Raw genomic sequence first — 24,705 nt, 5'->3', positions numbered from 1 at the left:
AGAGCCTTCAGTTTTCAGGCCCCTCTTCTGTGGAACCAGCTTCCAGTTTGGATTCAGGAGACAGACACTATCTCTACTTTCAAGATTAGGCTTCAAACTTTCCTTTTTGCTGAAGCATATAGTTAGGGCTGGACCAGGTGACCCTGAATCCTCCCTTAGTTACATCACAGTTTGCTTCTTCTTCATCCAGTTTTCTCACTCTCTGTGTGTATTCATCAGGTATTATTATTCCCTGGCTCTCTTCCACAGCCTGTTTTGTCCTGCCCCCGTAATGAATTGGTCGTGTTTCTGCAGTACATCCCACAGATGCTCAGTTTCATTAACATTTAGGGACTTGTGAGGCCAAGTGAAGACACTGAAATCTTTGTCTCGATTGTGAAACCATTTCTGATTTCCTTGCGGTGAGGTAGAGCATATCCTCACGTTGGAAGAGGCTACTGCCATAAAGGTGTTTAGGAAGATGGTACATTTCAAAGTGTGATCGCAGCAGAACATTGTCCAGAGCCCCACGCTGCCTGCATACGTTTGTGAATGTCACATATCGCCCTGATAGAAAGATGTGATTGACTCCATCAGCTTCTTTACTGGTCCAGCTGTGTGTGCTTCTTCAGGTTTTCCAGTAATCTGGGCTACAGTAACTCTTTTGTTGGATCGGAGCACATGGAGCATCTTTTGGTCCTCTTGTGCCTCACTGAGCCCGGGGCAGCTGTGGCACGGGGCATGTAAGATCACATCCTTTACTCACTTCCAGTACACCACCTTCAAGAACTGAGTGTTCAACTGACACTTAACATATTCCACCCTTAACAAAAGCTGCTGTAAGGAGACCGTCAGCAATAAAGGCTGTTTGAGAGGAGTACTGGTTGGCACCACTGGTCTCAACAGGCAAACTCAAAAGGAGAACATTGGAGACATGGTTGGAAGCATGACTTGGATGTTTCTGCTGGGTTTGGGCTATAATGTGCTGTGTGATCCCCGCCTGAAGTGCACTGTGAGGCTTATGTAGAGTGATATTCACTAAGAGAGGTTCATTAGAGGTAGCTGCCAGCTTCGCACCCTCAGCAGTATCCCCTTACAGCTCAGCCCTGCTGTGATCGTGTTATAACACCATCAGAGCCGAAGCCTTGGAACGAGCTACAGCTGACTCCTTCATCCATCTGTGAGAAGATGTGTCTGCTCAGGTTATGGTTTAAACATTTCACTGTACCATCTTGCAGTCAGGTGAGGGATGTTCTGACCTTTCACCTCCTGTAATCAGAGCTGAGGTTAAGTCATCCCTATTAAATAGTGCATGTTGAATCTGCTCTAACCTTCACCCACAGTCTGCACCAACAGCAGCTGCTTTGTGATGACACAGTGGTCCCTGAAATTCCCCCACGTAGGCAGATAGCAGTAACTCATTTATCAGTCAGACTGGCTGAGAAAACAAGCCACTGTTTACTGGCTCTGACACGCTTATGTAAGAGTTTTCTGGTGTGTGACAGCAGCCTGCGAATCGGCCCCGCTGGACTCTGAACACAGGCTTCCTGCTTGGTTTGATCTCCCGGGCAGGAGCTGTCTTCACTTTTGTTTTAAGCTGCAATTAGCAAATATGAGAAGATGCACTGTGTCGCTGCCCAGAATGGCACAGGGCAGCTTTAAAGGAGCGGCTGTCTTTGAAACTCATCCAAACATGTGCTCAACTGATCAAAGATCTCGATGTCCGCTGATAATATGAAGCTTTGAACAGTTGCATAAACAGTAAAACTAATAAGTGTCACTACACTGGGCTCAAACAGTGGTCCTTAAAAAGCAACATTTCAAATGCACTGGAGCTCCAGAGCTGTAAGCATAGAGCCGTAGCTTTGTCTTTCCACGGAGATGATCACATGAGCTGTGGGATTGAGACAGCTAACCACAGTGCTGATGAATGGACGTGGTTACCATATCTGAGCAGCCTCGTCACAGCCACAGAGGATTTTATGGATCCACTTAAGTGTCGTGTTATTAAGGACTTCATTGCATTCATGAGTTCAAGTTAGCACTGCAGAGGTGAATGGGAGTGGCTCAGTGTTCAGGTTTAAAAGGAAACACTGTAGCTTGTCTTTATGTTTTTATTCTTCTTAATAAATCGAGTCGCACTGATTCATGCACAAAAACAAGCCTGACAAAGCACTGGACCCTGCAATGTTCCAACAAACCTTACTGAAATAGGAGGAAGTCGTGAGTGTGTGGCTGTGGATTCATCTACTTTTGTTGCTTGCTAGCATCACTCTAAACTGCAGCGTACGCACACATTACCAAAGAAAACCTGCTTTTGATGACGGTCACCTAACAGCACTCACCGTGTCAGGCTCTGCTCAAAAACAGGACAAATCCAGTCGTGCTGGATCTCTGTACTGACATGGACGTAGAATGAGTCCACATCATTCCCAGCTCTGCCCATCATGGAGCACACAGACAGTCTGAGGTGCAACACGGAGACATCAGATGACCTTCATGTTTCAGTATTAATTCCTTCATCCTCCAGGAGCTGCCTGCATGCTCTCACCATGAAGCCAGGAGGAACCCAGCACGAGTGTCCTCTACCTGCAGGAGCATGGCTGTTTCAGGGGCTGCCTCATTGTTCCCCCTGTTCTGTATTTCATTAACTGATACCTAACTGATCACATCAACATCCCACAAGTTTAACTGACCGTTGCTACAAACGTGTTCCTTGAATTCCTTTGAACAGTTCACTTCACACTGATCAGTCACAGCTTTTACTCAACGACTCTGGTTGGTTGATTTTGGTGTGAATGTCTTTTGCCTCTTTTGTGCGTAAGCACCACTTGTGACTCAAATGTGGAGAAGCATAAACCCAAACAGACACACGCAGTTCTGTAAGCGTGTTTGTTTAAATGCTGAGCGCACCTTTCGGATGCACTGGTCCATAAACAGACCCTCGATGCTGCAGTGTCCCGGCTCTGGAGTGCGACGGCCTGTGATGCAAAACAAATTCATCGCCTGAGCAGACGGAGGCGAAGTCACTGAGCTGAAGGCCTGGGTACACAAACACACACCACCTGCAGCTCACTGTGCGGCCTCTCTGAGCGTGCGTGTTTCTGCTTCCTCGCGGCGCGTGATACAAAAACAGGGTTCCAGCCGAGCAGCGTGGGGTGATCCCCTGCAGTGAAACAGTCCACACCGTGTGGATTCTCCCTCCTACAGCCTTTAAACTAACAGGTGAAGCTGCCGTGTCACATATTATTCTTTCAGTGTTTCTAGCTTTTCTCACTGAGCCAACACCAGCCACCCTGTGGTAGTCTAATGATTGCTGCCCCCTAGTGAAGCTCATGTTACATCAGCACAAGGCCCAGTGCAGCCTCTCCAGCTGTCCCTGAATACACTTTGGTGCTTCCCATGAGGACCAGCCTGACTTAACCCCTCCAAAATATGAACAAACATCGTTTACCAGCGTATCCAGACTCAGAAATAAACTTCAGATCAGGGTGTTGTCCTGGGTTTCAAGCAGAAGCTCTGTGAAGAATCGAAACGCAAACATTTTCCCATGTTGTGAGGTTAGCGTCCTCTTGGCTTGCTCAGTATTTGCATTGTTTGTTTTGAGACTGTGTACAAGCGAGTTTGTCCGAGCGGCCCGTTGTCTCCGTCCGAGCCTCTCGGTGCAGTTTGTTTGACATGGCTGCTCACCAGTGCACTGCTGCGTGGAGGGAGGGGGCTTACAGGACAGTGCAGTGGACAAATAAGCGATTGGATTTCATTGTGGGAAACATGATGGAGCTGACAAACTCCCACAGAGTCTAAAAATGAAAGTCAGGTCCAAAACAGCATCTCTCACCAAACAGGAGTCAGACTGAGACTCTCCCTCTGATACCCGTAAACTTCAGGCTTGGGGAGGATCGTTCCCCGGCACATTTGCATCCATCTGTGATGGAAATGTCTCTCATGCATTCTTTAAAACCATTATTTGGAACGTTTTTCTTTTAATCTAACTCTAGTGCACGTACCAGTGTCCTGGTATGTCAGTGGCATTCAGTCTTAAATGTTTATTACCTTCAAAGTGTAGAATTCCAGGTCCAAGGTAAAGTTTCCCGTGACGGACCTTTTTTCCTACAAAACACCTTCCCAGGGCTTCAGGAAGCTTCCTTCTCTCAGCATGATTAACTTTAACAGACCGAACCTCCTTCAACATTATATGAGAAGCACTAGTTTAGATTAGAATTACTCTCTCATGACAAATATCGACTCACAAAAGTTGGGGCGGGAACAACAAACGTGTGAAACAGTAGGTGGTACTGAAAGTGAACAGCTGAGGGGATATTTGGTATCTAATGAAACATTATTGGGTAAAAAAGACCATCGACAGGAATCAAAGTTTCACCAGTGCCCAAAACAGCACGTCTGTAATTACGGAGCGATCTCAGAATGTGGAGAAACATCGGGCACAAAACCGAAGTCCGTACTGGATGTCAGCGATCTTTGGCTCCTCAGGAGCTGCTGCCTTAAAACAGCCATGATTCTCTCATAGAGATTACTGCACTGGCTCAGAAATCACTGTCGCAAATGTAGGTTAAAATTCTATTATGGAAAGAAGTGGACATGATCCAGAAACACGCCGTGGAAAACATCCTCTGAACTAAAGAGGAGAGGCACCAGCAGGTCTGCGTGGCAGCTTTAAGGCACCCTCAGGTTTTGGAGATAAAGGTTTTATTTGTAGAGCATCTTTCAGGACAAACATCACAAAGTGCTTCAAAACAAAAAGTCAAGTCTGACCAGCTGAGTTTTAGCTGTTTTTTCAGAGAGACCACCGAGTCCACAGATCCCAACAGAGCTCGACAGTCTAGAAAAGCTCTGTCTGCTTTACCTTTCAGCCTCATGGGATGCACAGCCAGCAGGCTCTGATCACATGACCTCAGGGAGCTGATCAAAGGTGCTGCCTGTCCACGAAGAGCTCTGAAAGTTACTCGAATCTTTAATGAAAAATGGAATCGGTGGTGAGTCAGTGCCGCTGGGTCACTGGTGTGACGTGAGAGTAGAAGCAGGTGTGATGACCTAAACCCACGAACAACAGAGATTACACATGATCACGCAAAGCGAAAGCAGGGTCAAAGGTTACCCCAAGGTTATCGAAAGGAGACCGAGAGTTTACATCACCTCTGCCCCAAATCTGTAGCAAACAAAGAGTTTAGTTCTTCAGTAAGTCGGAGAAACTTGTCAGCCGTGCGACTTCTGAGTGTAAGGACCCGATCTGCTCGTGTGTTCATCGTATGTTCAGATGTCAGCTTTGTCAGGGAGGACGCGCTCATTTCAGCAAGACCATGTTAAGTGTCTTCATTTCATCAAACTGAGATTGCCAAACTATCGCAGCACGGGCCCTTCAGCATGCATAATGTGAAGAACAACAAGCAAAGATGCAGCCTATCAAATACGAGTGTGAGTGTGTGCATTAGGTGCTGCAAAGTAGACTCTGCTAACCTCATGCTGCATGCACTTGTACCCAAAACAAGCACAGCTTCAGGTTGGCCTCCTCTTTTCCTCTGTGCATGCACATCATATAGAAAAACTGCTTCCTCAGTGTGAGGTTGCAACACCACAGTGACCTTACATCCTAACAGCTCCGTCTAAAAACAGTGTGAAAACCTGCTTTGGTCACTTAATTGTGCATCTCGTTTAAAATATGTAAGACGTAGATCTGCGTTATCTTCATGCTGTTTCACCTCCTTCACACTCCGTGTGCAGCTGTGTCATGCAGTCCATATTCAGGTCAGTGCTGCTCTATCGGACATTAGTTTGTGGTCATCTGCACAGCTGGGCTTTGCCCTGAATCTAACCCTGAGATGAGGAAACGGAGCCTGTTGCCAGGGTGACAGAGTCCATGACTCTAACGTCCTCACCGTCAGGTTCAACAAACTCTCAGTTTCTCCTGCAGCACCTGGAGCAGCTGTGTGATGTTCACTATATCCACGCTCCCTCCTCGTGCACACGTCCACAGTATCTCATGCTCGTCTCCAAACTGCTCCAGCTTCTCCTCCTGGTCACTGCACATCCCAGCTCAGCCTCCTGTTACATCATTGCACATCTGGCTACCCTTTTATAAACCTTCCCTTTCACTCTTGCTGCTATCCTTCTGTCACAAATCACTCCTGACATATCTCCACCCACTCCACCCTGCCTGCACTCTCTTCTTCACTTTTCTTGTGGATGGTTGACCCCAGGAAGTTAACCTCCTGTCTCCACCCCCTCTCCAGCTCTCTTCCACCTGCTGCATACTGTCACTGCAGAGCATTAGGTTGTTTGTGAGCCTCCTCCACCTCATCAGTCAGCCTGTCAGTCACCACAGCAACAAAAAAGGCCCAACCCCTGATGTAAGCCCATCCCCATCTTGGAGCCACTTGTCACTCCCCCACACCTCACCACATCTTGTCCTGCACGCTGTGTCATACGTGTCCTCCACCACGCTCACATGCTTCTCTGCCACTCTGACTTCCTCCTGCAGCATCACAGTTCCTCTCTTGGCAGCCTATTGTCTGCTTTCTCTAGATCCACAAAGACACAGTGAAACTCATTGTGGCCTTCTCTCTCTGCACTGCTTTCACTCAGCATGAAGCCAAACTGTGGCTCACTGACGATCCCCTCTCCTCTAACTCCTCTAACCTTTTCCCCATATCGTTACGTTATGGCTCAGATCTATCCTCTGTAGTTACAGCAGCTCTGCACATCACACTTGTTCTTGCAAACTGGCAGCAGTACACTTCTTCTCCATTCCTCTCACTGTTAAACAATCTGGTTAAAGTCCCCTGCCCACCTTTCTTTGGATGGACATAAGCACTGGTCAGATTTAGGTCTTCACACTACTAAGCACCTCTACATCGACAGATGTTTAGCTTCATTTGCTCAGCTGCAGTCTGAATTCCTGCTCTGCTCATTTATTTACAAATCAGGAATTCTGTTAAAGTCTTTCTCCCATCTGGATCAGCCCCCTGCTCACAGTGACTTTTATTATCAATGCCTAATCAGCCAGTTTACTACACGTTGTACACTTACAGCACCACAGCAGAGATGCTTGGTTAAGGACATGGAAGCAGAGACGCTTGATGGGCCAATGAAATGCCAGATTACAACTTACACAGTTCAAAGTCCTCCATCGTTTGCATTTCTGTAAGACGAAGCTTGGCAGCATTTGTCCGTCTATCTCCTCATTGTGTGATGAATGCAAAGCACTGGAAGGAACCCTTGGCCACCTTTTCTGGTCCTGTGCTACACTCAGGAGTTCCTGGGAGGAGATATTTACTGTCTATATCCTGATTTATGACTTTAGAGTAAAGCCAGGTGGTACAGCTGCAGTGCTAGGCTGCTCCCCGACGTCCCCTTCAGAAAGCCTTAATGTTTGGTGTGATTGTAGCTAAAAGACTGACTCTTAGAGCCTGGAATCACCATCTCCTCCCATGTTTAGTGTTTGGCATGTTTGCATATTGAGAGCTTCGTCGTCACTTTAAATTTTCTGAAATCTGCGGCCCTTTTCTCAATCATATTAACATCATTTGACTGCACTTGTCTATGTGAAACCACACCTCTGCTGGACCCTGACTCCTTGCTGGACTTGTTCCCCACATCTTCTGGACTCGGTGAACTCTCTAGCTTCACACAGAAGATCATCTTCTTCAGACTCCAGCATTGCTCCTGTACTTTTGATGTGGTCTGACTAAGCTGTGTGGGCTCTGTGTGTGCTTGGATGTTGTTTTCGAACTTCTTTCCTTTGTCTTGTGGGATTTTATGTAGTTTTAAATATAAAACCTCATAAACAAACATTTATAAAACTGCCCTTTCTTCTAGACATCTCCATGCCTCCACAGGTGCGTCATCTGTCCACCTGCCCATCGTCTTCATAGCTGCGCTCGTCCTTCATCCTTACTAAGCCTCTAAACCTTCTTATTCACTAACCTTCCTCGCTCTCTCGTTGTCTTCAGTCATCAGATCCTGATGAATGTTACCTGTAGGAGACGGGATCGGTCAGGGCCAGGTTGATTAGAACTGATGGGTTTATGATGGCACACATGCAGTGGCTGTGTGTGAACGCTGAAATGCTGCAAACAGGAGGAAAAACTTACCTGTGATGACCACGGGCGATCGTGGCTCAAGAGTTGGGAGTTCGCCTTGTAATTGGAAGGTTGCCGGTTCGAGCCCCGGCTTGGACAGTCTCGGTCGTTGTGTCCTTGGGCAAGACACTTCACCCGTTGCCTACTGGTGGTGGCCAGAGGGCCCGGTGGCGCCAGTGTCCGGCAGCCTCGCCTCTGTCAGTGCGCCCCAGGGTGGCTGTGGCTACAATGTAGCTGCCATCACCGGTGCGTGAATGGGTGGATGACTGGATATGTAAAGCGCTTTGGGGTCCTTAGGGACTAGTAGAGCGCTATATAAATACAGGCCATTTACCATTTACATTTACTAGCTTAAAGTGGCTAATGCTAGCTAATGTGATAGCATGTTAGCACAACATGACCACTGAATAAGTGATCCTACTTGTCACATAGAAAGCTAACGACTCCATGTACTGATGTGCTGTTATTCTGTAATCACCTTGTGAAGCCACAGCGGGGATTGTACAGCAGAAATGACGCATTAGGCAAACTTGATTTAATGTTGACTGCAAAGGCCACTCAGACTGTTTTATATGGAGTTATCTAACAGTTTTATGGGGTTTTATAAGTTTTATAAGCTATGATTCAGCCTGATGACCATGAGTTGTAGTTTCTGTGTTATCAGGATGCTGGGGCCCATCTAGGGTTGCCAACCGTCCCTTAGAATACGGAATCGTCCCGTATTGAGCTAATAAGGGACGCACTTTGTCCCGTAATACAGGGAGAATCACAAAAAGTCTATAAATGTTAATGGACTTAACGCTCTGTGACCAATGAGCTGACAGCACACTTAGCACGAGTATAACAATTCAGATTACCGCTTATCTCATTGGTCGAGGAAAGGTCGCGTGCGGAGAAGATACCGGAAGACAGCAGATGACCAGCATGGCCAACAGGAGACAAACACCGACACTGCGGCACAAGTCTGGGGCGACAGTACACCTTTGACCAACAGTGCTTGTTCCCCTCCTAGAAAAAAAAAGGCTGCAAAAATACAGGGAGGAATGGGAAAATGAAAACACCTGGCTGGGAAAAGTGCGCGATAACACGTATAAAGTGCGCGATAACACGTATAAAGTGCGCGATAACACGTATAAAGTGCGCGATAACACGTATAAAGCGCACTGCACTGTGGTAAATGGTAAATGGCCTGCATTTGTACAGCGCTTTTCTAGTCATTAAGGACCCCAAAGCGCTTCACACACACATTCACACACTGCAGATAGCAGCTACACTGTAGCCACAGCTGCTCTGGCGCATTGACAGAGTGCGTGCCGGCGCACTTTTTCCATTTGCCATGGTGGACTGACTGACGTTAAGCAGCATGCTGCTACTGGTGGGCACATGATGAATATGAGGGGCGTGAAAGAAAGAGGAACCCTTGACCAATTTGTTGTCCACCAGGCCACGGCAGAAGCAGATATGGTATGTAAACATTGTTGTTGTTGTTTTTAAACCCTCTGGTTAAGGTTAATATGGGCATGTGCAGTGAATCAGCGCTATGTGGCCAGAAGTGTGATAATATAATTTATTTTGTGTAATAAACAACTGCAAGGATAGATGATTACAACAAATAGATGACTAATACATAAAAGTAATACATAGATGAATAATGATGATGAGTTATGATGTGTAATCATGGGAACAAGTGGGTTTACAAACGGGAGCAGCTGATTAGCTTCAGAAAGGCTGAAATAATACCTCAGCTGAAGCCACAAAGCCCGAATAAGTTGACACAGAAGAGACTTCAGTTTCAAGGCAGAGATCCTTCCTTCCCACAGTGAGTGTGGTCTTCAACAACTCTTTGAAGACTTGATTAGTCTGAGCTGCAACAACACCTAATTTCCCTCTGGGATTAATAAAGTATTACTGAATTGAATATATATAAAGAATACACATTATATTGCAAACATACATATATATGACCATACCCATTTCTTACAAGTTGCATGCGTAATTTATACTTTAAAGTCAGTTGATAAACTACACAAACTATACAGATATACTGTAAGATATATATTTTCCTATTTTATAGGTGACTGCTGCAGAGGTGACCCATGTCTACCACACTGTAAAGCACGGTTTAAGTTATAACTCGGGTGACTGTGCACTCAAACTGACTGTACGGACGCTGAATGACTCCAGTTTTGCCAAAAAGATGTCCTGTGGGAGGACGAGAGCTGAAGCAGTTGTCGCAGATGTCCTGTCTCCAAAGGCAATAGAAGAGGTGATCAAAAAATTGAAAAGTGGTGCAACTCCACTCCCATTCTCTCTCCACACTGATGCTTCAAATAAGGGAAATCGGAAGATGTTTCCCTTGGCCTTGCAGTTTTTACACCAGAGGCTGGAGTTGTCAACAAGATGTTGGATTTTGTAAAAATCCAGATGAGTCTGCAGAGTAAAAATAAGACAAAGCTCTCTTGAAAACGTGGGGCTATCCTTAGATCAGGTTTCTGCATTCAGTGCTGACAATGCAAATTATGGCATCCACAACTCAGTCTTCACAGAATTGAAAGAGACCAACAGTGAGATCCTTCGTGGCAGCTGCCATGCACATATTGTTCATAACACTGTGAAATAAGCCCTGGACAAGCTCTCAGTTGATGTGGAAAATATTGTCCTGAAGATATACAGCTTCTTTTCCACCTCTGCCAAAAGGAGAGAGTCCCTGAAAGAGTCCTGTGAATTCTGTGACGTTGAATTCCATGATATCCTGCCATGTTGTGACGAGATGGCTGTCACTCAACCCTGCAATCACCCGCCTGCTGCAGAACTGGGACCCGCTGAAGTCACATCTCATCAGCATTGGTGAGGAATGTCCAAGGTGCCTGAAGGAATTGCTGAAGTTGACAGAAGATGCTGCTGGAGTTGAGGGAGAGGCAGACATTGTGGAAGTCTACCTGCTCTTCTGTAATAATGTCATGTGTCTGTTTGAAGAAGTGCTGAAAAAACTGGAGAAGAATGTAACCACGTCTGTTGACCTCTATTCCATCATGGAGTGTTTCCTGACAAGACTTCTTCAGAGAAGAGATGATGGGTTCTACGGGTACCTAACAAGACAAAAGCTCCAGCGTCTCTCGCCATCTGATGCTGATGGTGGCAGGCAGGAGTTTACAGCCTTCCTAGACACTGCCATCAGTTATGTCCGGAAGCAGTTTGACTTTTCAGAAGAAAACTGGCTTTTCCACCTGCAGCCCGTCTCTCTAGCATCTGGGAAGATTTCCTTTGATGACATGGAGAAGATCATTGAACGGCTTCACCTGGCTGGCAGGTAAGAAGAAAACATTTGCCAGTGAAATGATAAACCATGTTTTAATAGTATTGATGGTTAAAAATAAACAGATACAATTGATAGATAACATATATAAATAAAACCATAATCATTAACTTTGTTTGGAGTGTATATACACACGCATGCAATCTTTTATACACTATTTTACAAATTCAAGGAGTTCATATACTTAATATAAGGATGGATAAATACATAATACATAAACTATACTTATTGTATTGTTTAAATGCTATACAACGTTATAAACATATACAATACATTTTTTCCATCTATTTACCACTGTAAATGTTCTATGTACCACTTAGGATTTAGGTCAACTTCTCATCTCTATTGGCAGGTTAAACATCTCTATGGATGAGCTTTATGAAGAGTGTGTCACTGCAACCAGCCTTCTGAAGCACCTCACCAAAGAACATCAGGAGAAGGAAAAGTGGCAGTCCAAGGGAACAGCAGAGAAGTGGATGGAAACTCTTCAGGCAGCTGACCTCCCCAATATGCAGGCTGTTGTATCCTTTGTACTCAGCATCCCATCTTCCACTGGGTTTGAGGAGAGGATTTTCTCTCTTATGCAGAATAAGTGGACTGATGTGCGGAACAAATGTTCTACTGAATTAATTAGAAGTGAGCTCATTGTCAGTCTAAATTATGATATGTCTTGCTCAGAGTTTTACTCTGCAGTACTGAAAGACAAACAACTCCTAACTGCAGCAAGAGCTAAAAAAACACAAATGGAAGAAGTAGTCTGTTTCCACCTAATGTAGCTTTGAGCTTGAGGTCATGAGTTTGTTGTTGTTTTTACTTCAACTTTCAGCTGCAGTCGAGGCCGTTGAGGCACAAATGTTGTGTTTGCAGGTGTTCCACAGACTTTTTTTGCACTTTTCTAATTGCACTAAATGTGCACTGTTACAAGAATGTTGTTCTTTCTATTGTTTTCTATTAATTTATATAATTTTAGGTTAAGCAGGACAGAGTTCTTTGTGTTAACGTTGTCATTTTGTGTTAAAAATAAATGGATAAATGATCATTTGTTTCCCGTGTGTTCATATCACAAAGAATATGCATCTGCTTGAATCAACTTCAAGTCAAATGGTTAAAAAAAAATTTCACACACAAAAAGAGCTAAAACAAATTCACCACACAGGGAAGGGTGAAGACAACTGGGTCGCCCGGCCCTGGCCACGAGGTGTCCCTTATTTATTTTTCAGGGAGTTGGCAACCCTAGGCCCATCTCATCTGATACATGTGGTTGCTTAAAAAGTAACAAGCTTAAAGAGTGAGGATGTATTCATTTAAGACATATTTGTGAATAAACTATATTCTGACACAACACTTTACTGAGTTCAGAAAAATGAGAATTATTGGACAGTTACAGAGCGGGTTTCATGACGAGTCACTTTCATGGCCCTCTGTAAGATCTCTGGAGTTTAGTGTTTAGGATGTGTGTATCCAAGTCTCTAATTATTCAGTTATGATCTTTTTTTGTTTGTTTGCTTTTCATCTGTTGAGTCAAAGTCCCAGATTATCAAATAAAAAGTGGACTGGCCCCTCACAACCTGGATTTCCCTGGAATGATTCGCAGGACACACCTGAGGAGAAAAACAGAAAGAGTGTTTGTATGAAAGGGTGTGAGTGGGTGAATGAGGCATGTTGCAGAAAAGGCTTTGAGTGCTCACAACACGAGCACTGTACAAGATCCCGTCCATTTAATGCTTACTGTAGTAAATGCATGGAATTTTTTTCCTGTTTATAGTCGTTCATCCTCGGTGTTATGGGTACAAACACTCAGTTACAACTCAGCAAGCAGCAGTTTGGTGTACATACAATATTTGGCCACATTTGTGTATGCAGAGCTCAAATTACCTCAGTGACAGACATGAGAGTGTGTGTGTGTGTGTGTGTGTGTGTGTGTGTGTGTGTGTGTGTGTGTGTGTGTGTGTGTGTGTGTGTGTGTTTGCTGGTTTAACAGCATATCATATTAAAACATCTCTCATTAGAAATCAGCTAAGGGGTTCAGCACCTGCTCAGCGAAGCATTTTCATATGCTATGCTTCACCTAAGCTGAGGGGAAGTCAGCTGCTGGAATAGCCCTGTGAAGAGCAATGATGTGCATGAGGCCTTCAAACCACTTCCTGTCTGTTGGTTAGTCTACAGGAAGTCACATGATTGTTGCATCCTGCACAGATCTGCTTTGCGCTCTAATTGGGCTGCATGTGTGAAGAGGATCAGTGATAGGACAGGCATGTCGCCTCACTTCTTCTTTATTCCTAGAAATAAAATGTGCACACAAAGAGAGAGATGGTAGCTGAATATAGTAATCTTTACTTGCACAGGGCCATCTTATGTATGCTGAAAGAAAAACAACTACCAAGTCACGATGCACAAATCTGGCTTGACTTATATGATTTCATTTAATTCATGCAAATCCAGATTCTTTATTTTTACACACAAATATATTAAGATGTTGCATTAAATGTCAAATAAATAGAATGCAATGACATTCAAGTCACTTGAGGCCTAAATTCAATTGATAAAGGCGCCAAAACCGCATGAAAATGATGTAAGGGAGATACCCATCACTGCATGGTAGCTCCTCTTCTGGTTTTGTTAGCATCTGGTAACCAAGGAGACCAAAAAACCCGGCTCATGTTGGGCTCTTTCATATGTTCACAGTGCAACAAAGGTCATAGTGCATCGGTCTGGACTCTTTTTGAATATGACGTCACGCTGTCAGAGGGTGGGTTGGAACAGTCTCGCTGAAATAAGGATTCAGCCTGACTGATGTTCAAGTGCCACGAGTGCCAATGCAACTCCGTTCAGCTCAGTAACAGGTTGATTATCTTTATGCACTTTTGCTAATCTAACCTGCTGTATATAGCTTCAGCGTCTTGATAACGAAAGAGGAAGAGCATTTCCAGCTAAGAGCACAGAGCATGTTCATTTAAAGTCAAAGGCCATAGTACTAGTAACTAATAATTCGGACATTTGCAGAGTTCACGCTTGTTTCAGTGATGTGCATTGCTTAATCTGAAGGGTTAGAGTGATGGCGCTGCTCTTGTCCTCCCATCTTTGTAAGCACTGCGCCGCTGCTCTCGGGCAACCTACCAAGCATGCTTCAAAGTTAAAACAGAATTAATATCAGCAGCAAGAATTAGTACCAGAGCAGTGACCTTAGTTACATGTTATCTTCTCTTAACATAGGTTTGGTTGTCAAAAGCCATTCTTATCAAAGAGGAGGCCTGTTGTCATCGTGCCCAGTCCCGGGTCACAGATAACTCTGAGAAAGGAGAAGAGCCAAGTTTTTACAGAGTTTCGGGAAAACAACGCTCTTCACAAAAAAACATGACATCCCATGAACACGATAGCTTGTGACCAGAGAGCGATAGGAGCATTAGGTCAAAGGTGAAAGCACAGGAAGTGCTGGGAGTCTCTCAAGGCTGTTACAGTGCTGACAGCAAGGACAGGCCACACGGATGTGGGCTATTAGGCCTTCCTTACACACTACTGCATCATAGAAACTGACACTGCAGTCTGGAGCCTCGATCAGTGTGGTGGAGCCGTGATGAGAGACGGTGGAGTTGGGGGAATGTTTTGGCTACACAAACATTTTGGCAAATCTGACAGTATCTTTGTATGGTTTGGCTGAGGGTGTGGACCTCTGCTCACACGGAGCAGAATGGTAATTTGGGCCTAATCTGTGCCGCTAAATGGTTCCCATAACATTCCTTTGGAATATGAATTCTCAACCTTCTTAAAGTGGAGCTATGTGCTAAATGTATTATTGGAACAAAACATTAAATGTTTGCATATTAAACATTGGCTTTGTACAGCCAGAAGCAGAGTACTCACGTAAAACTAAGAAACCCCCAAATGTTAAAGTTTATTTCAGATGAAGTTAAAAGAAGACTGAAACACAATGAAAAAATGGAAAAGTCAGTAAAAGTAGTACGCCAATAGCAATGACTGTGAAACCGACTGTCTGGTGTTATTTAGTTCCCTCCCGAGCCATCGGGGCCTGAACACGGGGCCTCTGAGGATGTGCTGGGTCGTCTGGGATTGCAGGCACCACTGAGGAACTTGGAGCCAGTGTGAATGATGATTTTCGTCATGATAACTGAGCAGTTTTTACAGTTTGGGAATATCATCCTGCCAGGTGAGGCTATGAATGTGTTCCCCATCATAAAATGTTATTTGGAGGAAAAGTGACAGACTCAAAGCGCTTTAAAAATGAGTGCCGTAAAACAAACACTGCACAAATGGAAGGAGGCCCAGGCTGTGGTGATGTCATGCTATCTGCTTAAACCACTAAGAAGCCTCGCTGCTGCGTTCCGGACTCGCTGGAGGTGAGAGCGAGCCAGAAAAGAGGAAGTCGCAGCAGTTCAGACTGATGTGGGGGAAATGTTGTGGAACAAACCCGTCCAGGTGTTACTTGCTGTTGCATCCATAACACAGGAGAACAAATGAGGGTCCCTGGAATGATTCACAGAAATCGATTTCGAGACGAGCTCCAGCCTCTTGTCATTACTTTAAGGGTTAATTTTCAGCATGATGAAACACGAGCAAAACAGACAAAGTTACTGTCTTTTTAAGTTGAAATTTCCTCTTTTTCTCCATGACTGACGACAATTCAGACGAAACACAAACAGGAAATTTTGAGAAAGAAGGCAATAGGTCTGGAAGATCATCATTCAGGCCGATCATTTTCAAAACGAGGGTGCCTGCTTTTCATTTCAAACGTGTGTGTTCATCACACGCGTCATTATGTTTGCTCTCACCTAATCTTTGCATACGACATCTCTGTAGTGTCTGCACGGTCAAGCAAAGGAACAGTTTGAGGTGCTCCAGTAGTCTGCACCTGTGATGTTGGGATCTGAAGATGGAGGATGAAAAACAATCTGCCACAGTAATCATGTGTTTACTTTGTCGCAGCAGAAGTGGACCTCACTCACTTAAAACAATGTTTTCATTACTGACTAATCAATAAAAACGGTATTTTTTGTATTAATATGACGCTTTATCTCAGAGTGTGCCCCTCTGATGCAAACATCCAGTGAACATAAAAACACTCAGCTAAAAATAAATAAATAAATCATCTTTTAAAAAGAAACACTCTTCCTAGCTTCTGTGGTGAGTCTGCGTCTTAGTTGAAATGCTTGGGCTTCGCTTAAGGAGGACTGCGTTTGGCTGTTCGCTTCAGGAAAGGCAGCTCCACTACATTTCTGTGGGTCCTCTTTCTTTCAGGGCACTGAAAATCCGTCGCCACCTTTCACCCCTTTAGCGCCGGCACTGTCGAAACTTCTTTGAGTTTATTATAGGTTTTGGTCAGACTGTTGGCCCCTGAGCTGGTTTGGCTCCCCACATGGGACATTCCTGTCGAGCAGCCCCTCCCTGGAAGTCTCTCAGTGCGCAGACTCGCGGCTCTCCGCTGTCAGGGCAAGGCAGACTGACAGTATGGCGGCGGGGTGCAGCTGGAAGGATGCTACTGTCGCCCGTGATGTGTCTGTCGCCGGCAGGATGTGAATGGACTATTGACGGCACAAAGAGCAGAGGATTTAGCGCTAAAGGCCTGTCGCCGTGAGCCTCCAAGATGGCCAGGCTCGCCGACTACTTTGTTGTGGTCGGTTACGACCTAGAGAAGCGAGGTGGGTGTTTGAGTTAGCCAGCCCTGCTAGCTTTAACGGCTGTGGGCAAACAGGAGGAGGGGAGGGAGGCGGGGACGGGCCAGGCCCCCGTTCACAACTAACCGACTTGGGCGCTGTCATTTGGCTGCTAGCCTCAACTTTAGACCGGGGCGCGCAGGCCTCACGGGATTAGTGTAGTTGAATGCGAGGCTGTCAGCCGGTGTGTCACATTTGTGACTGTAGGAGAAGCTGCTTGGAGAACTCCATTACAACCGCCAACTTCCAATGGCGTTTTAGCTTAGGAAACCGAGCTGCCTCACTCCGGTGACAGAAAACTTGGGCTAACTTCATTTGCTAAGAGCTAACGTTAGAAGGACTAGCTTTGAGGGGCTTTCAGTTTGGTCGGTGAGACCTGAGACGGATTTATTCACCCGCATCTTGCCCGGTCTCTCTCATTTGCAAGCCTTAGAAGTGGCGTTTTGGGAAAATGACTTGTTTCAGGGGTAGCTTAACACAGGATGTGACAGCGATTAGTCAGTGTTGTTGTGGCTGCAGGGTCCTGAATAGCCACGCTGCGTTGACGTCCACCTGGACTTGATCAAATCACTTTAAAAGTACAAATCGATGCTTCTTCCTGCCGCTGTTGCTTATTGTTTTCTTTGTGTGTGTTTTGTCTGGATTAACCTAGATGGCTTTGCCCCCCTCTTGAGCCCCCTCGGACCGGAGCTGTGTTCCCTCGCGTTGCTGGGACGGGGTTTGGACCGTTATCCGAGCCCCCCTCCCTTCAGCCTGAGCCCTGGCCTAGATCTGTGCCGTATAATGGCCCGTTTAATCATGAAATATTCAGCTCGCCTATCCAACGGAAGCGTGCAACTTGTAACGCGGTTGTCTTTTATTTAGAGTGATTTTTTCCTTTTGCTTATGATTTATTCAGAAGAGGCAAATTTGTAACATGACGAGGCCCTCGTGGCTAAAAGCAGGCTCTGGACTGGCTTTTATCGTGATGCTGGGGTGGCCTACATCCCTTTTCTGACACATGAATGCATTTATTGCGTCTTGTATGTTTCTTTCAGAAGGGGGGAATACAGGATGTTATAACGTGGACGCTGCAAGCGCTGCAGAAACTCCCCTTCCTGTGCTACAGTGCTTGAATGCATTGCAGAGCAGAACATGCCAGTAAAAAGCATCTGGGAAGCAGACATTAAAGCCACGGTGGCTTAATGGATCAAACGCTCCGTGCCTCATAAAAGCCAAACACTTTGAGGGTGATGATGATTTTTGGCGTGGCTACACTAACGTTGCCTTTCTAGAGGCTGAAGGCGTTGTTGTTGTGGTGAACGTCCCCATTTGCAACAAGGACGGTTTTTGCCTTCATCCACGTGCTTGGTGGGTCCATCTTCTTCTAGTTTCTTCTGGTTCCAAATGCAAAGCTTCCATTATTGTTTATTTGGAGATTTCTGACTTTACATGTGTTTATGCAGGATTACTTTGCTTTCTACCAATGCTGCAGCTACAGTGTGCTGGCACTGACTGTAAAGAAAACACTTGGCTTCGCATCAACAATGAAAGGTCCTCGAGTATAAGAATACCAGGAATTCTGCAGTACAGTGGCGTTTCCTCCTGTGTCTAAATATTTCATGCATCCTGTCTACGTGTGTGTGTGCTTATGTTAGTTGGGTGGTTGCTGCTTGTCACTCAGTTAGTGGAATGCTTTGCAAGCGTGGGCACTGACAGGCTGTCGGGGCTGACATCATCGCTGCTCATCTGCCTCTTAGAGGAACCATGTGGGTGTTTACAAACACGACGTCCATCTGTCAGATTTTTTTGTGTCTCTTTGCTGACTTTTAAACGGATGCGAACCCAGAGGGAAAACCTTGAACCTTTGTTTATCCGGGAACTGTTCTGCTCTGCTAAGATGCCGCCTTAGACAATCTGTGGAGCCCTACTTAGAGCCAAGATGGCTGCCTGCGGCTTGGGAAGAGTTCGCAGTTGCCCCGAGGTGTGGTGGCCCTAGAGAGGGTCTCCTGAAAAACTCAGCATGTCACAGTGTTTTGACAGCGGTGTGCCGAGTTGGTGACCAATTGGATTCACAGTCTGAGGCCCAAACAGGAAGTTCAGGCGAAGAAGTCCAGAGGGAGACTTATGTTTAGAGTGAGAATCCATATTGTCCCCCAGTGCGTGTCTGAAAACCAGGAAAGAGGCGTGTTTGGTCTGAGGCTCTGCGAGTTGGTCTCATTCAAGACTCACAAACACACAGGCTCTATTGTAGTTGGTCTGTGTGCCTCTGGCGCTCCGTTTGAGGGTGTTGGTCATTGTGGCGGCCCTAAACAGAATGTAGGATGGCTGTTTTGAGGCTGCAGTGACAGCTCTGGTAGCCAGCCTCCTTTTACACACAAAAACATCTCCACAGCTTGCAGTCAAGTGAGGAGGACACGGAGAGGGGCACCGAGGGGATGACCGAGCATGAATCGGGCTTGTGTGTGTCATGGTGTGGCTGTTGTAGTGGAGTTGTGACACTGCTAACAGGACGTCAGTGGCATCAATCAGGGTGCTGTGACTCTTGACCGGACAGATTTGTAGCAGTGATTGTGGTGGAGATTGGGTTTAAAGTTCCATGTTTCACCTCTGGCACCACTTTTGTTGCCACGGCTCAGACTTGAACGAATGACTGAGACTGAAGCATTATTTAGCTGTAGCAACGATGAACTTCACGTAAGTGATTTAGAGCGTAATTGTGAAACTAGCTCCAGTATGTGATTCCACGTAGAAAACAATTTCTGTAAAGAAAGAACAAAAGTGTGTTTGGTTTCAGTGCTGAAGCTTGTGAATGTCATTGGCAGCAGAGCTGTGACAGAGCTCGGATCACTTCCTCTTCACGCACCGCGTGCATACAGCGTGTCTCCGAGACGTGTTAGGGTTGGACCGTGCGATGATACTCGATGTGAAGTTGCAGATTTTTGATAGAGCATTTACACTGTACACACACAATCAGGATGTATTTTACAAATCACTCAGCAGTCATATCTGATTTTTATATGAATGTCTGCAAAGCATTTAAAGCTGCGGTCAGTTGTTTTTTAGGTTATTTGACAGAAAAATTAATATTGTACGCATAAATATACATTTACTACATCTTGGAACAACCTGATGTATTGTTATAAACTTAGAGTTGGTACATTAAAGATAAATAGAAGTGAGCAGCGGTTTGTGGAAGGCACCACATTGTCCCAGCGTCGTGAATACGGCGGCTGAGATAGATGTCACCGTTCCACCTCCTCGTGTGGTGGGTGGAGCTAAAGACGGACGAGAACAGAACGCGTTCTTGTGCTGTGAAAGCAAATTTCACATTCAACATGTGATCAGGCGTCCCCTTCACCAAAGAAGCAAAAACCAACAAAACGTCATAGTCTTCCTCCTCATCTCAAGCATCATCATCAGATCAAAAGTCAGGCCTCCAACACAGGAAAATGTGCATGAACATGCTCATTTATTCCTGATATTGTCTGCACGTTAGACGTGACCTTCCCGTCTACCGACAGCTAACGAGCCGGCTTAACAGCGGCAACAGTTGGTTACAAGTTAACAGTCTTGGTGTGTTCTAAAATCCACACCTGCTCTCTGGTTGCATTCTCACATTGGATGAGCTTATTTGCAAAGTGCCAAACAGTATTCGACTTCAAAGAAAGTTTTACGGATGCCAGTAAACTGCTAACGGTGGCAAAACCAGACAGAAAGTGGAGAATATGCTCAACGTTGTCTTGGGAAATTTCTTCAAATTTGGCACAAGTGTTCACCTGATTAGAAGTTGGTGTGACCCCACCACAAAGCGGTTTGGCCATTACTCAAAACTCACTCTAATAATGATGAAGTCCAACACAAATGTCTAAAAGTATTACTTGTGAGATTTTATATCCTAAAGGTGGTGTGTTAGAAAGTTATACAGAAAGCTTTGGTGTTGGTACCAATAACATTTCAGAAGACTTGATACCATATCTCACACGCATCAGTCTTTGTCGTGTTTTTATTTAAAATATTTTCTATAACAATCAAATAAGAACGCACAACTTCTGTACCCACGTTCTTGTAGAAATATAGGAACATGTATGTGCTGGCATCATCTGGTACGAGCATATCTTGTGACCTTGCCAGTTTGAATGGTTGGAGTATCGAAGCTGTAACTCTGTGGTGCTTACAGGCGCGTTCAGAACTGAGTGAGCAAATGCAAGGACAGATTTACGTGATGCTTCATAAGGCTCAGGGGCAAATAAAAACATTTCATATTGCAAGTGAGATGAAGCGAGGGGGCTTGGGGAGGATAGAGGAGTGTGTGTGACGCTGCCAGCAGCGCCTGCCTGTGGGCAACCACTTCCTCCATCGCTCCAGAGCAGCAGCCTTTCAGGCCCTCCAGAAATAGCCCACACAATCTGCCTTTCATAGGGGGACAGAGTGACGCTGGGTCACAGCCGTGGTTGTGGTGAACTGCAGCTTTGTGTGTGTTTGTGTGTGTGTGCATGCAACTTTTGATGGCCTGCCTGTTTGTGGCTGTCTCTGAGTGATTGCTTTATTACCATGGCAACGTTTACCCGCATGTGGTCTGCTGGTTGTGAAGAACAGTTTTGGCGTGCCGACTAGTAAAAATGTGGATATTTGAAACCCCTGTCCTGTTCTGTCCGAGCTGCTGCAGGGGGCAGTACCTGGACATGCTGCCAGCACACAGGGAAAGACCACCTTTGAAGCAATAATGGTGACCCACAGTCTGAGTTAGTAGTGGCAGCATTTGGGCTCAATTGAAAGTTTTCCCAGTTTTGGTCGAGTTGACTGATTATAAATATAGAGTGATTTTTATTGCTTGCTGTTTTCAGTGATGGCTGCCGTGATGCTGAGTGTTGTGAGAGTCATACATGCTCAGCTTCAGGTGTGTCCTCACTGGGGCTCGAGTCGAGTCAACCCATTTGCCATTTTTTCTTTGATTAGTGTAGGATTATTTCAATAACTGTTAACACATGGTTTTAGATATGACACGTCGACATCATCAATTATGGCGACGAGTCATTGCAGCCCTAGTTTAGGTGAGGATGGTGCTGGGATAGAGTGCAGGATGCAGCACACATGACACGTGGATTAAGTTGGCCAAGTTAGTACTGTTGCTATTCTCATGGTGGTTCAGTAGAAGAACGTGCAATAGCCCAACTGTAATCGGTGACTCTGATTGGCCGTAGGTCTCGCTGTGTTGCCTTGTGCTGCATACAGCAGTCTGTCTGCTTTTCTGAATGCTTGTTATTCACGAGGGAGACGACGGCCCCTGTGTGTGTGTGTGGGGGGGGGGGCTATGGATGCCTCCCTCCTCATGCTTTGATGGTCTCCCTGGAATTTTGAGAATTTCGCTGTCCCCTCACAGGACAAAGGCTGAGTCAGTGCCGCTCACAGTTAGCCGTCAGAGCTCAAGGGAGCAATCGTTGCAAACCCTGCGGGGTGATTCCAGCGTGTCCGGAGCACGTCTGATTTAAAGATGAGATGGGGGTTGTTAGGATTACCAGTGCTGGCTGCGTGCAGCTGGCTGCCTGTTGTGGTAACCACAGCACTATGTATGTAAGAGGATGATGCTCATTTTAATGTTCTACATTTTTTAAAAGAAACTAATACCATTGGTGAAATGTGTGCGTAATATAAAATCTGTGAAAGCAACAACATTAAGCTGGCACTGTGCAGACGTCCTGCTATTAGTGCTTTGTGCAGTCATTTGTTGTTGTTCTTCCTGCAGTAAGAACTACTGAAACTTGACCAGTGGTAGAAGATTAAGTCTCATCTCTATTAACATGGACTCCAGATCAAATCTGCCCCTCAGTTACCCACTGTGCTTGTGCTAATCTCATACGAGGCCTGTGATTGGTTTGAATATACAGATTAGAGGTCGCGTGCCCCACCCAGTCTGTGCCTGGCTGCTCTCTCCTCCCCCAGAACAACATCGCTGAAACTTATTGACGTAATGCTTTAGGTACATTCGTGGTTAACAGTTAGCAGGCTTAGAAGTATGATAGAAATGTCACATCATGTCATGTAGTAGAAACATTTACTGCATGTCTTCCTGTAAAACAGACCTGCTCTTCTTTTAATTAAAATGTTATATAATGCAGTAGATGGACGTGTTTGTGAAACATCAATGAATTAATCTGTGAAAATTTCAGACACAGAAAAAGTCACGAAAATGAGCTTTTATAAAACTCTGTATAATAGACTCAGAGTGGCTTAGTGAAACTACATATTGGACCAATAATTAGGTTAATCAATTGAATTCACATCATGTATTTGTGTGCATTAAAGTTGGAGCTTGCAGCTGCGATATGAACGCACTCTTCTTCGGTCAGACGTGACAGACTCAGATGTGCAGGACAATTCTGGGTCTGTGTTTGTGATGCTCAGCTAGTGGGACGTGCACCTGTGCACTTCCAGGAAAATATCCGTTTGTTTCATTGTCTTTTTGTGAGAAGGGAGGAGCTGGCACATGTTTGTAGGGAAGGGCTAGCTGTGCTAATGAACCCATGTGTCAGGGTGGTGCTGTGCGCAGGTCAGCTGTTATGTTTTGCCCCAACTTGTCACAGTAAACTGGCTGAAACAGCTCTGAACCATGACGGAGCCTCCGCCATGTTTTACACATGGCTGCAGAAACTCCCCCTGTGACCTCTTCATACATACTGACAACACTTTGAACCAGAACACTTCAGACGTGGACTCGTCACTCTGATGATCTGGTTTTCAGTCCAGTTCTGGTGCCGTTTGGTCAGCCTGTGCCTTGAGAATGGCTTCTTGACAGACTCTTTCCTGTTGAACGCGTTTCTGCCGAGTCTTCAGGGATCACTGTATGGATCTGTCAGCCTTCTTTGCCCTCTTGTTTCTGAAGGCCGTCACTTTCAGATACTGTTTGTCTGCTGTAGGCCTGAAAGTCTTCATTTGTTCTCTCGAGTCCAGTTTCTGTAGACCAAACACTTGGTTCATGCTTTCAGTTAAATGTCTTTTTATTGGTTGAATGATTCATGCGTTATTGTTAGCTGGTGTAACAAACAAGCAAAATGTTAGAGTCCAAGGACTAAAACGTAAAATATAAAGAAATGAGGGGTGCCTGATAACCTCTGCAGTGCGCTGGGGGCTGTCCCGACAGAGCTGTCTGCCTTCACTGTCTCGTAGTCTGGTTCCTGTTTGGTTATGAGACACGTAGTTGTTTCTTGGCTGTTGGTTGCCCAAGTAACCAGATGTCATGTCCGTTACGTGTGTGTAGGTGATTAATGCCACGGAAGTTAGTGTGACATAGGAGACTGCAGCGGGAGAAGAGACAAATGAAATGATTAAAGGGATTTAATGCATTTCTGAGTAAAGACAGAGGTGTGGGTGCCAGGAGATAAGGCGCACACATCTATTGAGTCAAGTTTCCTGTTGCCGTGCTCAGGGGGAGAACACGGAAGCAGAATCTACATCGTGTTCGCCGGGACCATATTTCCTCTATGTAATGATGTGATGAAGAATCTGCTTTTATTAATTAACGCGTCGTTACTCTGTGCTTGTTGCCATTAGGTTTCCCAGAGCATGGAAATCCTGATGAAGCTCTTACACCCTCATTGCCCACCGTGCCCCACGTCCTCCTTATAGATGTGTTACAAAAACCTGTGTGTGTGTGTGTGTGTGTGTG

At 45.4% G+C, this 24,705-nt stretch overlaps 1 protein-coding gene across 5 annotated transcripts in view; it reads left to right on the top strand.

The window, feature by feature from the left end:
* Window positions 1-16,676: 16,676 nt before the first annotated feature.
* sbf1 (SET binding factor 1) overlaps window positions 16,677-24,705 on the top strand; it is a 55,071-nt gene continuing 47,042 nt past the window's right edge. For 4 of the 5 annotated variants that reach the window (XM_005742609.2, XM_005742608.2, XM_005742606.2 and 1 more), the window contains exon 1: window positions 16,678-17,045. In XM_005742609.2, coding sequence (XP_005742666.1) covers window positions 16,991-17,045 — 55 coding nt within the window. In that variant the 5' untranslated portion in view covers window positions 16,678-16,990. Of the gene's footprint in view, window positions 17,046-24,705 lie in introns of all 5 variants that reach the window. The other variant, XM_005742605.2, reaches the window with a different exon arrangement.

This window comes from Pundamilia nyererei, unplaced genomic scaffold (genome assembly GCF_000239375.1).
Source record: "Pundamilia nyererei isolate P.nyererei 1_Seehausen unplaced genomic scaffold, PunNye1.0 scaffold00122, whole genome shotgun sequence".
Classification (NCBI taxonomy): domain Eukaryota; kingdom Metazoa; phylum Chordata; class Actinopteri; order Cichliformes; family Cichlidae; genus Pundamilia; species Pundamilia nyererei.
The sequence above is the reverse complement of the archived record's forward strand: the minus strand, read 5'-3'. Positions and strand labels throughout refer to the sequence as shown.